Source organism: Perognathus longimembris, chromosome 25 (assembly GCF_023159225.1).
Source record: "Perognathus longimembris pacificus isolate PPM17 chromosome 25, ASM2315922v1, whole genome shotgun sequence".
Taxonomy (NCBI): Eukaryota; Metazoa; Chordata; class Mammalia; order Rodentia; family Heteromyidae; genus Perognathus; species Perognathus longimembris.
This window is the reverse complement of record NC_063185.1, coordinates 16,078,956-16,096,054: the sequence shown is the minus strand read 5'-3', so window position 1 is coordinate 16,096,054 and position 17,099 is coordinate 16,078,956. Positions and strand designations below refer to the sequence as shown.

The window sequence follows — 17,099 nt, the reverse complement described above, 5'->3', positions numbered from 1 at the left end:
CCATTAATTTGGAAAATTAGCCTCATATTAATTTTAATGTAATGATAATAATAGTAATAAAACCACCTAGAGCTCCATAATTGGCTCTCCCCGTATGTGGCCGTGTGGGGCCTGTGCTAAGGCACTTGTACTGCAATATTAGAGTGACAGTGTCGTCACTCTGAGTCTCCAAGACAGGTGGATGTCCAAGTCTCGCCAGCCTTCAACATGTGAAGCCTCTACTGCCTTCCAACCTGGTGAGGAAACCTAGAAGTGGCTGGGCCGAGTGACATGTTCATCCTCTGCTGACCTCAGTTTCCTCATCTTTAGACTGAGGGCTTTTCCTCCATGCACGCACATTCCTCACTTCCTTGCCAGGAAACAAATTCGCTCTGCCCACCTTCGTTTTGTGAGTCTGCAGCTGGAGCAGCCCTTTCCTGAAGGCCATCACAGCACCCTCACCCTTGAGCCGAGATGCCCAGCCCTCCTCACTTCCAGCTGGCCGTGCCAACTCCAGGGACTTGTGAGGTCACGTGAGGGAGCATTTCTAAGGAAGCAAATGAATTGGCCTTCCTAATCATTTTTAAGTGGCAGAGTGAAGCCAGGTACTGGTGGCTCATGCCTATAATCAGGAGGCTGGGATCTGAGGATCTCAGTTCGAAGCCAGCCTGGGCAGGAAAGTCCATGAGACTCATCTCCAATGAACCACCAGAAGCAGGAAGTGGCGCTGTGGCTCGTGTGGTGGAGCGCTAGCCTTGAGCAAAAAGATGATCAGGGACAGTGCCCAGGCCCGGAGTTCAAGTCAAGTCTAGGAATGTCACACACACACACACACACATACACACACACACACACACACACACACACACACACACACACACACGGCAGAGTGAGAAGAGAGATTTCTGGGAGGCTGAACAGTCTCTCCCTGCTGTGTTAACTGTTTATGTTCCAGAAGAATTCCTGAGCCTCCAGGACACTCTGTGTAGAGGATGGACGCATCCCTTAGGTCTGCAGAGGACATGGGGGGGACAGGGTCTCTATCTGCACAGCCCAGGTCAGCCCTTTGCCTCCTCCCAGCCTGAGGGCAGTCCTCTGCAGCGCAGTATGTTCTGGAACGATTTCTCGTTGAATGAATGATCTCTCTTGGTGCCAAGACTCAGATATTTTCCTTCTTTTCTTTTCTAATTTAATCCAGAAATTGGCCTTAACTTACCAAAGGCTTGCCAGGGTTTGCAAACAATCAGGAGGCATCTGGGCTCAATTTCTCACCAACTTTCAAGAATGTTGGGGCCATGTGGTGGTAGCGGTGGCAGTGGGGGACGCAAAGGCAGGACCAAATGTTTTCTGCTGGTCACGGGGTATGGGGGGGGGGAGATATCTTGTGAACTGCAAACCAGCCAGGCCAGAGGTGTCATGCCCCCCACGCCCAGTCCATAGTCCCGTGTCCTTGGGAAGGATTCCTTAGTTTGGGACTGGCCACAGCTCAGGGCTGGGAGCAAAGCTTACTTCTTCCCATGGCAGCACCCCAGCCTCGGGCTACCGGGGGCTCCTCCAGGTACCGGTCTGTTCCCCATGCTTGTCCCGATGGCCTGCAAGCCCTGCTCCGTGTGTTACTGGGAGATGTAGATGTCAGGGCCAGTGGTGAGTGTGTCAGGCTTTGCACTCCGCTCAGGTGCTGATGGGAGCCAGATGGCAGTGAACCGGGGCGGGGGAGGGGGCTGGGGGGGGCACGTGTGAACTCCAAGGATTGGCGGGCTCAAGGGCATCAGGAGAGGCCATACCCCCAAGAGGTTCTGCCATGCCCCGCCCACCTGTGGTCTTGTAGGACTAAGCAAGGCCCCGCCAGGTCTTCTTCTGAAAAAGAAAAAAAGAAATTACAAAAAGATGGAAATCCAATTTCCATGGGAAATTTAATTATTTCTCCATGTGGGCCACAAATTGAAATGAGCCTCGCACCACACAGGTGAATTAGCGCACAGCCAGCTGCGGGACCAGTCTGGCTTGTAGGTGGCTGATGGTTCCATCAGGTCCAAAAGACGGGAGGCAGCAGCCTGCTCCACCATGCTGCATCCGGGGAGAGGAGTGGCACATGCCATGTCCCGAGGTTTCTGTAAGCAGCAGAGAGGGGCCTGAACCTCAGTTCACAGAACCCCATTCTGAGCCCCTGCTCAAGCAAGAGTGGTTACAGGGGGCGGGGCGGGGAGGGGAGGAGGGTAAGGACAATAACTCATTTCTAGCATCTGCTGATCTCACAAGGGAAGGGTGGCTGGGGTAGCTGGGTCAGTGGGGTGGGGGTGGGGGGGCTTCGGATGAGGGCTACTGCAGCCGCCTGACATAGAGGATCCTGGGTGGCAGGAAAGCATGGGCAAAGGTCCAGCAGAGGAAGGAGAACTCACGCTGGTTGAGTTGTCGTGTGCACCAGCCCTCTGCTGCCTCTCTTATGTTGCCCGATGGCATGCACACCTGCGAGTGTGTGTGTGTGTGTGTGTGTGTGTGTGTGTGTGTGTGTGTGTGTGTGTGCTGATCCTGGGGCTTGAATTCAGGGCCTGAGCCGTGTCCCCTGTATCCCTGAGGCTTCTTTTGCTCAAGGCTAGTGCTCTACCACTTGGGCCACAGCTCCACTTCTGGCTTGTTGTTGTTTATTGGAGATGAGTCTCGCAGACTTTCCTGCCTGGGCTGGCCCTAGGATGACAGACGTGAGCCACTGGCGTCCAGCCGTGTTCCTGCTCACTGGCTCTGCCGCTTAGCGCGGACTTACCGAGCATAGCGAGCCATGTGGAGGTGAGCTGCGGGGCTCCCCTCATGGAGCACGTTAGAGGCCCGTAGACCAGGGGTGCTGGCAGGGGTGGGGGGAGAGCATTCTGAGATGGAGACCACAGGCCGACTTTGCTTCTGTCTCTTCTCATGGACATCTGTCCCTGGCTTCTCCCCCGTTTCCTTTCTCCTCAGGGAAGGCTCCTGACAGCTGATACAGGAGCCCACGAGCTGTCTGTCCTGGGCGTTCCGTCTCCCCTGGGGAGCCGACAGTTGTCAAAACAGGAGGGAGAGTCCCCAGGATGGACAGGGAGGCCAGGGCTCAGTGACAGCTTGAGGCACCCGGAGCTCGTCTGTCGTGCGGGCTCCAGCAAGGATGTGACAGCTGAGTCAGGACAGCAGAGGCAACATGTGTGCTGGGCTTGGGCTGTCACTCCCTCCTCGTTCTCTGTCTCCCAGGGTCCCTCACGGGCTACTCCCCAAGTTGAGTGGCAGTCGAGTGATGAGTCTTAGAAGATCTAGGGGTTTGCACAAAAGCTCTCTCCCTTAAGTTTTAGCTCCCTCCAGAGTGGGTCTGCCTGCCTCATTTTTCAGGATTAGTATCTGGCGACCTGTAGCACATAGTAGTTGCTCACTAAATGCTTCCTTCCTCTTTTGTGTGTGTGTGTGTGTGTGTGTGTGTGTGTGTGTGTGTGTGTGTGTTACCAGAGATTGAACTCGGGGCTTTTGCATTTGGGAGGCAAGATGGCTTTGCCTCTTTGTACCACACCCCCGCCCTTTTGCTCCTCTTAGCTCCTCTCAGCAAATGTCTCAGGGACAGTGCCGGAAGCATCAGGGTCCTCACCCCGGAAGCCTCAAAGGCCGGCGGTCAGTGATCACCGTGCCTGTGGGCAGCTCAGCCTCCACTCTGAAGGCCCAGAGAAAATCCCTCACCTCCATTCATTTCAAGGGTCTTCAGGGAAGACCCCCTCTCCCTAGTGTCCAGTACTCAGTCAAGAGAACAGACCTCTCTAGAAGGCTGGGCATTCTCTCTCAGGGGGAGGGGAAACCACCCCAGCTACCCAACACCCCTCCCCCCCACAACCAGCCACGCCCACCGCTTCCCCCACATGGAGCCCTCCCCCACCCCATCCCCCTCCAGGGTCCCATCAGCACCCATTTTCCTGACCTTAGCAGACGGGGAGACCCCTGCCCAGCTGCCTCGGGTCACCCCCCCCCCCCCCCCCCCGTGGCACAGTGCCACAGCAAGGCAAACTTTTCCATTGTCATGCTGAGCCTCCTCCTTCCTTATTGTCTATTCCGCAGCAGAATCTTGGCTGCATCTTTGCATATGCGAAAGGCGAATTACAATGTGTCTCCCCCGCGCCTGAGCCCTTGGCCTCTCTCTGCATGCACCAAGAAGGGCTGCGGCTTTGAACCTTTTCCCCAAGGTTTAAAGATTCCAGGATCAATTTCTCAGACAGGCTCAAGGACGTTGTCCTCGCGCGTCCCTTCCCCCTGCTGTCTGGGCAGAGGAGGGCAGCTTCTCCCGGCACACAGGCTCCCTGGAAGACCAGGGCAGAGGGTGGCTGGGGAGGGACGGGGTGGAGCACAGGACTAGAAACCTTTTCGTTACAGGGAAGGGCAGGCCCATGCTGACCTTTACAACCCTCCAAAGTTATTCATTCATTCACTCATTCATTCCTTCCTTCCTTCCTTCAACAACTCCAAAAGGAGCATCTACTCTGGGGTAGATTCTGCTGGGGATAGCTGAGCTAGGGGAGGTAAGGCAAGTGCAAAGGCCCTGAGGTAAGGATAGGCCCACAATGCATGGAAGAGCCTAGAAGAGGCACAGGGCTGGCTCTTCCTAGCCTTGAGGTCATATGAAGGGACTATAGTTTTATTTCCAAGTGTCATGGAAGGCCCTGGAATAGGGAGGGCATAAACCAGGGATAAATGCCTTCCTCTTCTGAAACATATTCATTACTACTGGAGAGAGCTCCAGACATCTAAGGAATTTGGGGCCTGGAGAGGGGAGTGTGGGAATTCCAGGCATGAGCCGTTGCACAATGGCAGGAGAAGGCTACGAGGCTTTGGAGGAAGGCCCAGGGAACAGAGCCTGGCTGTCAGGAGTCCTCAGAAGTCAAGGCTCCCTGCTGGAGGAAAGCTAAAGTAAGAGGTGGAGAAGCCAGCCAGGACTGGTTTGCAGAGGCCTGAGTGCCAGGCTGCCACCTGAGGCACCGGGAAGCCATGGGTGGGGGGTCTTAGGCCAAGGAAGGAGGCAGTGGGTTTGGGGTGCAGAGGGAGGAAGGTCTGGGGAGCTGTGCCAGGCTCCTCCAGGGGAAATCACAGCCTGTGTAGCTGCGACCAAGCACCTGTCTCTTGCTTGGCTTCTGGGTCCAGCCCAGGGTCCGCCCCCTTTGAAAGCCTGTGGTGGCACAGTACCCCACGGTGGGGGAGGCAGAGCTGCTCACCTCACGGCTGCTCAGAGGAAGTGGCGAGGGCTGCCCATCCCTAAGGACCCAACTTCCTCCCGCTAAGACCCGCCTTCTGCTGAGATCCAAACCGGAACATCCAAGCCCAGGCTCCGGGCTGGTTTTAGTTGCTTGGGCTGGAATCACGGAATACCACAAGGCAGGGGAACTTAAATAACAGAAGTTCACTTCACACATTTCTGAAACTGGGAATTCCAAGATCACGGTTGCCAGCTAATTTATTTTCCCCCTAGAGGAGGACCTTTATTGTTTACAGATGGCCACCTTCCTTACTGTGTCCTCCTTTGGGCAGAGTGAGGGGGTGCGGGGAGAGATTGAAGCAAGGAAGCCTCAGGGCAGCTCCAAGCCCAGGGCTCACGTGCACATGTGCTAGAAAGGCTGAGATGGATGTGTGGCAAGGTGTGAGCACTTTTGTTGTTGTTGTTGTCACTGTGGACCCAAGGGACACCTGGAAAAGCCAGTGGACACCTCTGAATAATGTTTAAACGTAACACTAAGATACAAGAGACACAAACGTCAGTCACACTATGGGAGCGGAACAGAAACCTTTGTGATCTAGACAGAACTCCTCTCCAGCACCAGGGGCTCACGCCTATAATCCTACTGCTCAGGCAGGGGTGATAGCCACAAAGGTGAGGCCCGGAAGTGGATGATCAAGAGAAAGATCATGAAGAAGCCAAGGGTCATGTCAAGTTTGTCAAAGTATGGACCGAGGAACAAGTCGGGCAGGGGGTTCCTTCTTCCCCTCACCCAGTCTGATTGAAGCAGCACGTGCGAAGCCAGAGCTGGTTTGGGCACCCACTGATTCCTTCCTGGTTGTCTTTTAGGTGAATGAAATCTATCATGATGAATCTTTGGGTGCCCACATTAATGTCGTTCTGGTGCGGATTATCCTGCTGAGCCATGCCAAGGTGAGTGACCCCCCCAAAACCAGGCCCCGCCTGCAACCCTGCACACCACAGCGCCCCTCCAGCCTCTCTCTGCACACCTGTGGTCCTGTGTACCTGAGCGGCCTCCATCCCTGTGGCCCTGCCCCCGACCCCTTGTTTCAAAAGGCAGCTTTTATTGGTCTTCACCTCGTCATAAGGATGACGTGATTCTAGCTACTCGGGAGGCTGAGATCTGAAGATCACTGGAAGTGGAGCTGTGGTTCAGGTGGTAGAGCACTAGCCTTCAGCAGAAAAGCTAGAGACAGCACCCAGGCTCTGAGTTCAAGCTCCACGACCAAGAAGAAAAAAGGAAAATAGGCATTTGTGTGGGATTGGTTGTTTACCAGCGAAGCTCTGGAACTTCCTTGTCCTAATAATGACTCCCATACTCAGCAGAGCAAAGCTTCTTCACAAGCTAGTCCTTTGCAGGCTGGGTGGGGATCCGGCCTTCCGGGCGCCATTTCTTTTTCTTTTTCTCAGGAAGCACTGCAGGTAAGAAGGCGGTGGTCATTTTAGATCCACACGGGAGCTACAGATTGAGCAACAGGATCTGTGGGAAAATGGGGTGGAGCGGGGAGGGGGGTTGCACACCCACTTGGGGCTCAGATGGGGTAGTCAGTGGACAGTAACTGCCAAGGCCCAGGGAACCCCTCTGTCCTCTACCCCATTTCTAACCTACTACAGACCCGTACTTCCAGAAAACTTATTTCCAACCAATGATTAGAAAAGGCAAAGGTGACAAAGCCCAAACTATATATTTTTTCTAATAAAAAAGTTCCTTAACTGGGCGCTGGTAGCTCTTCTAGCTATTTAGGAGGTTGAGGTCCAAGATTCGCAGTTTAAAGCCAGCTTGGGCAGGAAAAGTCCATGACACTGTCCACATCATGAAGGAAACACGAGAAGGTAGGGTGACCCCGGGGGGGGGTGCAAATGGGTGACACCCCAGCAAATACTTCAAGGGAGAGAGGTCCAGGTCCGGCATTCCTGACCAAGAGAATGGGCTCTGCTTGGAGCAGAGCCGAAGCTTCTAGAAGGGAGTCTGGGGACAGCCAAGTCTGTGGAGACTGCAGATTTCCTGTTGAGGAGTGTGAAATTCCCGGTGGGTGTCTGCAGGAAGACCCGGAGCTCTGCCTGCCAGGTAGAGGGAGGGAGGACTCCGGGGAGTTGAAAGGGGATGACCTTGACGTGGACAGAAAGCAGCCCAGCCATTCGGATGGTACTGTTCACTCCTAATTGTGACAGAAATAGGCGCCACCCCCCCTCCCCCTCCCCCCCCACACCCCATACCTCGTCTGTCCCCAGGACCCACCGCACTCCAGCAGGGATAAAATTGGTAGCAGTTACGTGAGTGACATGTTATTTGTCTTCTAGCTTATGAGAAGCCTCTGAGTTAGCTCAAGTTTTCCCTAAAACAACATTTTTCTCCATTTCTTAAAAAAAAAAAAAAAAAGAAGAAGCAGAAGAAAAGAGATTATCTTATTTTATACAATATGCCACCAGCCCCGGAGCAGAGCATCAGAAACACTGGAGGGTTGCGTAGCAACTGGCTTTTCAATTGATTTTGTGTGTGTGGTTTTTTTTTTTTTTTTTTGAGAAGGTACCAAAGTGAACTCGACTGTTCTCATTTTTAAATATTTCCTAGGATGATGGAAATCAAAGCAAATGGGTAGCGGGGACTCAGGGAGACAGAGAGGGACAGAAAGATGTCTTGTTGTGAAAGGCCAGGTGAAAACAAAGGACGAAGGGATAGTTGGAGTGTGTTCACGTGTGTTGAGAGAGTTCTGACTGGGAGTCTTAGAGGAAGCAACAGAAGGGAGGTGCTCAGCACCCCAGGGCCACTCCAGCACCACCCTGTTCCTCCTGTCCCACGGGGGGCGGGGGGGGGGCATTGCCTGCCCACAGGATAGGGGATTCGGAGCAGCCCAGGCACAAGTGGGTCTGAGAGGCAGTTGCCAAGGGCCATGGCAGACAGCCCTGAGCCAGAGACCCTGGCGACCCAAACATACCCAGCGACAGCCCCCCAAGGCCTCCGGAGGTCCAGTTGCCAAACTGATGGGAGTCAGGTATAATGATCAGTCCCCAGCTCTTGGCCAACCTGCTGGCCTGCACTCCTCGGGGTGCAGAGAAGGCTGAGGAGGTACTGGACCCCACACTGCCAGGTGTCCTTATCCATGGAAGCTGCTGTAACAAAAACACCTTAGTCTGGGTAACTAAGGAATAACAGCGGTGGTTGTTAGATGGAAGGTCTGAGGCTGGCAGGTCTAGATCTAGGGGCTGGCTTGTTGGGGTGTCTACAGAGGCCCATTCCCCACAGAGGCACCTCCGTGTGTCTCGCCTGGGGGGAGGACAAATGGCCTACCGCAGGACTCTTATCTGGGTGGGTGCGCACGAGGGGGTCTGTCTTCATGACCCCCCCACTTCTCCCTATCGCACTGGAATTTGGGCGCCTTGAGGGGCCACCCCGCTGTGGCCACTCTTGTCCCGGGGAGGTTGATGCTGAGACCTGTTTAGTAGGTGGCTTTCTCTAGAATCAGCTTCCCAGGAAATGCAATGTGTCTCCTGCCATGTGAATCCCAGCGCAGAAGTGAGGGCTGCCCCCCTCCCGCCCTCGCTCTTCCTGGGGTTCCAAGAGGCCCATCATGAGATTGGAGCTCTCTGCGCTGTCGCCCAGGCCAGGGCTGATGGCGGAAGACCCCGGCCTCAAGGTGCCCCCTGCCACCTTCACCAAGAGAGATGACAGCAGAACACGTACTTATGGAGTAGGGCTGCACTGTCACTGGTATTAATTCCGGACTTTCAGAAGCATCACCTAAAAATAGTATTAACCTACCTCCCCCAACTCTCCCTTTACTTGATACTAGGTTTGAACTCAGGCCCTGTCATTCGCTCCTCTTGCTTGCTCAGCTGGTGCTTGACCACTCCAGCCACACCTCCAGCTGGGCTTTTTGCTGCTTCTTTTGGAGATGGAGTCCCATGAACTTTTCTGCCCAGGCTGGCCTCAAACTGTGATCCTCCAAGATCTCAGTCTCCTGAGTAGCTGCATGTGAGCCCTCTCCTCCCCCCGGTGCCTGGTTCTTCTCTTCAGAAGACAAAGAGGGAGAAGGAAGGAAGGAAGAGAGAGAGGGAGGAAGGGGAGGGGAGACACAACTCATAAATCTTATGTAGGATTTTTGTTGTAATGGACCTGCTTTATTATTGGTGTTGTTACTCTCTCCCTGGGCCTAATTTGTAGATCACACTTTTGTCCTAGGTATGCAGGGAAACACTGGTCTCCAGGGGTTTGGCAGTGCCCACTGTTTTAGACATCCCTGGGGTGGGGGTGGGGGGTCGGGTCCTGGAAAAATGTCCCCTGAGATTCAGGAAAGACAACTAGTCACAATCGTCTTCTACCCCTGACAGGGAAGACAGCTACACCCTATTGTCCACAACTGAGGGAGGGGATGCCACTGGCTTCTGGCAAGTTCTGACCAGAGAAACTGCTCAGTACCCTACAATACATAGCATAACCCTCTCTGCAGAGATTGGTCTGTGTCTAAACATTAGCAAGGCCAAAATGGAGAAATATGTTCTGCTCACCTGAGCCAGCCCCAGTGCCTTTAGGTACGCCATCCAAATTTGTGCCTGTTGGTCTGTGGTGTCTCGAGATGGCTTTAACACCAGCTGGCTTCCGCTAAGGCAGATCTCCCTTGGAGCATGAACCATGGAGGTACAGGACAGCTCTGTCAAGTGGGCAGGCTTCCCTCCCCACTGGGGACTGGTCCATCTTATTATTGTCATTGTCCCAGAAGACAGGGAACATTTGTGAATACTGTGTGCCCTACCACACTGTTATAGATGGAAGATTCACCCTGACTGCATTTTATTTTGCATCTGGGAGCCCAGGGCAGCAGGGTAACTTGATCAAATAAAAACACATGCCATGCCTCCAGTTCTCGGGCCTTCTGCTGCCCAGGTGAGCCCCACCTGCCACCTGCCATGGTCTGTGTATTGGGCAGGTGGCCTGGGTGTCGGTGACATGTGGCACAGCTGCACTGTTGCAGGGGGTCGCTCCAGGACGACCAGCTCCAGGCTCGGGGCTGAAGATGTCATATTCCTGTCCCCTTGAGTGATGGAAGAACATAAATAATTCACCCCATTCCAGCGCAAACAATAGGTGTGTCAGAGAGCACTGATTGCCACAGAACTTTTTACACAGGTTTTAATTGGTTTAGTCAAGGTAGGGCCCCTCGGGGCTATGTCTGGACCCCAGAGGGATGGCTGTTGACCAGCCCCAGTGAGCTACAGCTGGGGAACATCCAGCCAGGCCCAGCCACCCCCTCAGTCGTCAGTGCATTCTTGCTGCAGCAGCACCACCTGGTGGTCTCCTGGGGGCTCTGCACTTCCTTTGCCTCCATCCCCCAGAGGAAGGAGTATCTTCCCCTGCCACCTCCACCTCTTTCCAGCTGTGGGACTGGGGGGAGTTTCCTTAGCGCTCTGAGATGGAAATTCCCATCTGGAAAGTAGGGAAGTAGAAAGTTATAACATTTATTTGGGGTGGGATCTCCCTGTACTCCAGCATGGCTTCTAGTGAGTATCCTGAGCTGATTGTGGCCCTTGTTATTGAGATCAGTTCCTGCTGCCAAGCCCAGGGCTCCTGGGGGTGGTCCTGCTGCCAGCCCCCTTCTCTGGAGGTTTCAGTGCTTCCAGCACATGAGCTACACCCTTCCCTTCCCAACCCAGCCTCACTGCCCAGTGAACACAAACTTATCTTCCTCCTTTCCTCCTTCTTCCCTCCCTCTTCTTCTTCCTATAAAAATAAGTAACCTGGGCTGGGAATGTGGCTTAGTGGTAGAGTGCTTGCCTAGCATGCACTAAGCCCTGGGTTCGATTCCTCAGCACCACATAAACAGAAAAGCTGGAAATAGCTCTGTGGCTCGAGATAGAGTACTGGCCTGGAGCAAAAAGAAGTCAGGGACAGTGCTCAAGCCCTGAGTCCGAGCCCCAGGACTGGCAAAAAATAATCAAATAAATAAGTAACCAGCAAACCACCCCCTGCTGGTCTTTTTTCAGTGCTGTGTCCAGAGCGGGGGGCCAGGCTTGCTCAGTAAATCACTGTTGCATGATAGAGTGCGCTAGCATTAAGACACATTGGTGTGGGCCACACCTGGGACGCAAACTGTCAGGTGTCTCCTATGTCAGGTGTCTCCTATGGTCAGGTGCATCAAGGAAACAGGACCCATTAGTCACGGTACCCAGATGGGGGTGTTGTCAGACACCACCCTGGAGGGGGGTGGGAGTCTGTGACTACTCAGCTCAGGGCTCCTGCCCAGTGGGTGAGGGAAGCTGTTTGTAAAGTGAAAGAGTCTGCTCCCAGGACTCAGAGGCCCTCGTTCCCTTGGGAGATCATCCCGACAGCCAGCACCCAGCCCCAGGGGATAGAAATATGCTCACTAATGATCCGGATCCTCCCCACTCCCCCAGAATGCGTCCCTCACAGATCCTGGGGTGCTATTCCTTAGGAATTTGTTGGCCCAGAAGATTCACTCCAGGTACCCCTATTCCAGGGAGGAAAGACTCTTCTAGAGAAACCAATGCATAACGGGGTGGTCAAGCTTAAGTCAGATGCCTTCAGAGATGGAGGAGAGGCAGAAGACCAAGGGGGGATAGAAGAAACACGGTAATCCGCCTTGATCCAGTGTCAATTACCCACAGGCAGCTTACAGTCTGAAAATATCAAGTGGAAAATTCCAGAAACAACAGTTGGTAGGTTTTGGCTCCCATGTTGCTCTGGGCTGCATGGTGAACTCGCACACTGTCCCATGCCCTCTCCCTTAGAAGTCAGAGCCTTTGCTCCGTGCGGTGTGTCCGCACCGTCCGCACGGCCCGCCCGTTAGTTAACCTTGTGCCTGCCTCGTGCCTCCAGGGCTGGTGTTCAGTTAGCCTCCGTTTTAGGGAACTGTGGCATCAGACTCAGAAAGGGTAGCGATGCTGGTAAGGCAGGCACGCCGAAGCGAGATGGTGGTGAGACCTCAGTGTTGCCTACAGTTCCAGGCATCCCCTGGGAGTTCGGGCAGGGGGTGGGGGGTGGGGGAAATCACTGCAGACGCATCTCAGAAAAGTCACAGTTTCACACAGGGCAAAGGCACCGAACAGCGGGGTCTAGGGTGAGCCAGAAGCAAGGGCTGAGAGGAGGCTGAGCGGATGAGAGGGTGGAGATCAGATCCCAGCGGGTGACTCACGTGGGAAGCTACAAGGGACCCAGGGCCTGTTTCCCACCCACGGGCCCTGGAGAGATGCCGGGTCCTGTGCTGTCTTTAGTGGGCACTCCGTAGCTGGGGCTGGGGCCCAGGCCGCCTCAAGCACCCAACCCCTGATCTCCCTCCTCAGACTCAGACCTGCCCACCCGCTCCCAGCGTTGTCTGGTGGGGAGTCCCGAGGGGTGCATGGGACAGAGGCACAGGCACCACTGGTGGCTCTCATCGAGTGGGGAGAGCAGGCTAAAGGAGGGGGCCCTGGTGCCAGGAGCAGAGGCTGGGTGGTTGGTTATAATATTTCAGCTGTTTTTGTCTTTGCTCCCCGGGGCTGCTCCACGTGTGGCACTGAGCCTCGGCACGCACGCAGCACGTGATCACGTGTTCTGCGGCCCACCTCCTCCCGGCTCCCCTAGCTCAGTGCGGCTTCTGCAGTCCTTCTCTCTGTCGCTCCACTTGGGGGTGGGGAGGGGGCTCTTCAGGATCCCCAGTGTACAAAGAAGCCTCTAGACTCTTTCAGCACGAACCCCTTGGGGTTGGAGAAGAATGGCAGTCTGCCGTCTTGTAACAAGCAAAGCACAAAACAAGGCAAGAGCAAAAACACAAATCGATATTACAATAAATTATCCTGCCGCAGCAGCAAAATCAGCACGGCTGCCGGGCGGGGCTGAGAAGCTGGGGTGGACTGTGGACGCCCGGCTCGTGAGGAGGGAGGGAGCTGGCCGCTGTCCTGCCTAGTGGGCAAGGAGGATGTGGCAGAGGGCTGTCTGCTGGAGGGCTTGTCGTGTTCTAAGAGGTAGATTCTCTTCTCTCCACTGAATTTTTTTTTTTCTCAATTTGAACCCACATTAACTAATAGGTCAGGCATCTGTTGTAGTATTTACATTGAATGATTGGCTTGAGAAGTCCGATCTGGCCACCTGTGACCTCTCATCTCTCATGACAGCTGTACACAGGTGGGCACTCGTGAACATGGCCCCTTCAGCTAGCCAGTGCCCCCCCCCGGCTTCCCACAGTCCTCACTGCTCCTTAATGCCCCCACTCAGCACCCTCCCAGTGATCATGTGTCCTACTACTCGTGCCCTGGTGGAGTAGCCTCATTTGAGTATAGGCTGGACTGAACTTGGGCTACAAATTGATTGTGGTTCTATCTTAGACATGAGCCCCCCTGATGTCCCTTGAGTCAGTCATATGGAGCAAAAACCAGCTTCCATGTCTGAACGGCCTTGTGGAAAGGCCTGCACGGTGTGACGAAGTGACGCCCTCCGTCCAGCAGTTGAGGAGAAACTAGGTCCTGCCAGTGACCAAAGAGTGGGCTTGGGAGCTGACTGTGGTCATTGTAAATCCCAGCCCCACCCAGCACCTAGAGACAGGGATGAAGAGGATCAGTTTCCTGTGTTTGTGTCTCTCCCTGACTTCCTAGTTGCGGGCCCTGGGGGAGGCCTGCCTTAGCAAGTGCAAATCACCCTGAGTTCAATCACCCACAGTTTTTGTAGGAGTGTCCTGTTGACTGTCTTGTTCATTGACCTCTTTGCTTTATCACTTACATTTTCTTTCACACTATTTTGTTGTTTCATAACTACCTTCAAACAGAGGGAAACCAAAGTTATTATCGCTCTGGACTTACACACATTACAGGGGTTCCTACCTCCCTGTTTATGTTTTTACACACTTGTATGCCACACTGAGATTTCTGGCTCCTCTGTCCCTGAGCCTTCTAGAACTATGAGCTCTTTGAGATAAGGACCACATTGAATTTGCTTTGTGCTGAGAACTTGCTCAAAACAGAGGACTCTGGGAAACAGGGCAGGGAGTGGATTGCACCAGGCTTTAGGTGACCTGAGCTTTGCTACCTAGTGCCTGTGAACACTGGGATCTCTGCGGGAGATCCTGCAGGTGAGGGCACCTGGGAACCTTCCCTTCCCTCCAGAAGGATGTAGCCCAGCGGGATCCATCTCGGAGGGGACAGGCCGGAATTAAGGCCACCTGGACCAGGTCCCCAAGAGCTGGGGTCCCTCAACACAACAGCCTGCTCAGCCTCCACATAGTCTGCCATATACCAATGCCCCTTTCCTTCCCTCCTCGGCCCTGCAGTCTATGAGCCTCATTGAGATCGGGAACCCCTCTCAGAGCCTGGAGAATGTCTGCCGCTGGGCCTACCTGCAGCAGAAGCCGGACACAGACCATGATGAATACCACGATCATGCCATCTTCCTCACCCGGCAGGACTTTGGGCCTTCAGGCATGCAAGGTGAGCCATGTCTCTGCAGGGGCATGGAGAGGACAGAAACCAGGACCAGCCATCGACCATGTGAGGGGGCATGTGTGTGTGTGTGTGTGTGTGTGTGTGTGTGTGTACTGTGGGCACCATGGCCAAAGGAGGGCTTAGGTTTCTACTGGTGACCTCTGACTCTGGGAAAACTCCAGAGCCTGGGCTGGTTCCCTAAGAAAGTGTGCCCCCAAAAGTAGAGCAGAGGTGATCAGACAAGAGACTGAACAAAACAGCCTCCAAACCAGGCAGGGACCAAGTGGGGACCTGTGCTTCCGAGCCATTCCAGCAGGTGGCAGTACCCTCTGCCCATTTGCTCTAGGACTGGGTCCAGGAGAGAAGCAGCACGGGGCCCACCCTGTTTGGGCTTTTGCAGCTCTAGGCCGGGAAACTGGAGTAGAGTCACCTTCTGTCTCCTCCAGGCTATGCTCCTGTCACTGGCATGTGCCACCCGGTCCGCAGCTGCACCCTGAACCACGAGGATGGCTTCTCTTCGGCATTTGTGGTGGCTCACGAGACTGGCCATGTGTGAGTGGCTATCTTTACTGTCTGGGGGAAGATCGGGACTTGGAGGGGACACCCCAGGATCCTCTCCCCCTGGCTGCCCACTTGTGTTTGTGCCCCAGAGGTATTACGTGTGAAGTCTACTTGGATAGGAGGCCCTGCAATTCCATTCTGGCGCAGGATAAAGCCTGGGTCTTCTTCCTATGGAAGGGACACACCAAAGGAAAGTTGCACCTGAGGGCAGGGACAGTAGGTGGGGCCAGTGAGGAGCTGGTGGGGGTGGGGGTGGGAGGAGTCCTTCACCATTATCACAGACTGGAGCCCAAGTTACAGAGGAGTCACTGAGGCCCTGGGGCAGAGATGGGGTGAGGAGTTTTAAAGCCACAGCTGGGTCCCTGTGCTGGGATACCCCCAGCCCTGCCCGAGCCCCAGGACCGTGGGCTATGCCAGTGTCCATGGGGCTCTTGGGAAGGAATGCTGGCACAGCATGGAGACCAAGCATGGAGAGGGAATGCCCAGGGCACTAGAGGCAGAAGGTGACTCTGCCCCTACTTGTCTTGGCACACAACAGCGGCCCTTTCTGGGGGACACTGCTTGCTGGGTGTGTCCTCCAGAAAATGGATACCACACAGGGGTTGGGAAGGTCTGTGGAAGAGGTTGGGGGTGGGGTATGTGTTGGGGACATCCCCCTGGCGATGAGTGGGAAGGAGGCGGCCGCCCAGCGGGGCCAGGCCCGGCCATCCAGGCTGCCTTGCTCTCTCGCACAGGCTGGGCATGGAGCACGACGGGCAGGGCAACCGCTGTGGCGACGAGGTGCGGCTGGGCAGCATCATGGCGCCCCTGGTGCAGGCCGCCTTCCACCGCTTCCACTGGTCCCGCTGCAGCCAGCAGGAGCTGGGCCGCTACCTGCAGTGAGTGCCCCGTGCTGCCCTGGTGGGGGGGGGCACCCTCCACCTCCCCTGAATCCCTGGGGCACACTTCGGGTGTCAGGCGTGCCTGGCTCCAGCCTGAGCCTTCAGACCTGGAACCATCCGCTTAACGGGACGGGAGTGGGAAGGTGCACACTTGGCACTTGGGGGGAGACGCTGATATCAAGGAGGAGATCCGGGCTCAGCAGCTTCCCTAGCTTATACCAGGGAAAAGCAGGGAAACTGAGGCAGTGCCGCCAAGTGCTGTCTGGCCCACCATAAAACACCCAGAGAGGGTCTCTCTCAGCTGTCTCCCGGGCTAGATGTCCAGCCCCACCCAAACTGCTGTGACCCCTCCATGTGTGTGTCCCCCCCCACCCCCAGCTCCTATGACTGCCTGCGGGATGACCCCTTCGCCCACGACTGGCCAGCGCTGCCCCAGCTCCCGGGCCTGCACTACTCCATGAACGAGCAGTGTCGCTTCGACTTCGGCCTGGGCTACATGATGTGCACGGCGGTGAGGGCAGAGGAACAGCAAGGCCCCCGGGGTCCCGCTGGGCCCCCCCCCCCCGCCAGCCCCTCTGGCCTGGGCCAGAGGAGGCCCAGCTCATGGGCTTTATCAATGCAACTGCTAAGGCTGGAGGCTGGGGAGGCCTAGCCATGCATGGGGACATGCAGCCCATCCCTCGGGGGGGTCCCCCCGGAATCATGCAGATCTCACAGCACACACCCCTCCCCCAGCCACTCAGGCCAGTTCCACTGGGGGACCCCAGGCTATAGGACCTGGAGGGGGTGTGAGCAGAGTGACTCCCTGGATGGTCCTTCACAGCAGGAGGTAGCCAGGTGAGTTTGGGGGTACTCTTTTCTTTATTTTTCCAGTTCCGGACCTTTGACCCCTGCAAACAGCTATGGTGCAGCCACCCTGACAATCCCTACTTTTGCAAGACCAAGAAGGGCCCCCCCTTGGACGGGACTATGTGTGCACCTGGCAAGGTGAGACTGGACCCAGGCTCTTCAGGGCAGAGGGGCAGCAATCAGCAGGCCCACGG

At 55.3% G+C, this 17,099-nt stretch overlaps 1 protein-coding gene across 1 annotated transcript in view; it reads left to right on the top strand.

The window, feature by feature from the left end:
- Adamts2 (ADAM metallopeptidase with thrombospondin type 1 motif 2) overlaps window positions 1-17,099 on the top strand; it is a 142,432-nt gene that overhangs the window by 109,237 nt on the left and 16,096 nt on the right. Inside the window, exons 5-10 of the mRNA XM_048334163.1 lie at window positions 6,038-6,121; window positions 14,464-14,620; window positions 15,061-15,166; window positions 15,910-16,053; window positions 16,435-16,567; window positions 16,930-17,043. Coding sequence (XP_048190120.1) covers window positions 6,038-6,121; window positions 14,464-14,620; window positions 15,061-15,166; window positions 15,910-16,053; window positions 16,435-16,567; window positions 16,930-17,043 — 738 coding nt within the window. The remainder of the gene's footprint in view (window positions 1-6,037; window positions 6,122-14,463; window positions 14,621-15,060; window positions 15,167-15,909; window positions 16,054-16,434; window positions 16,568-16,929; window positions 17,044-17,099) is intronic.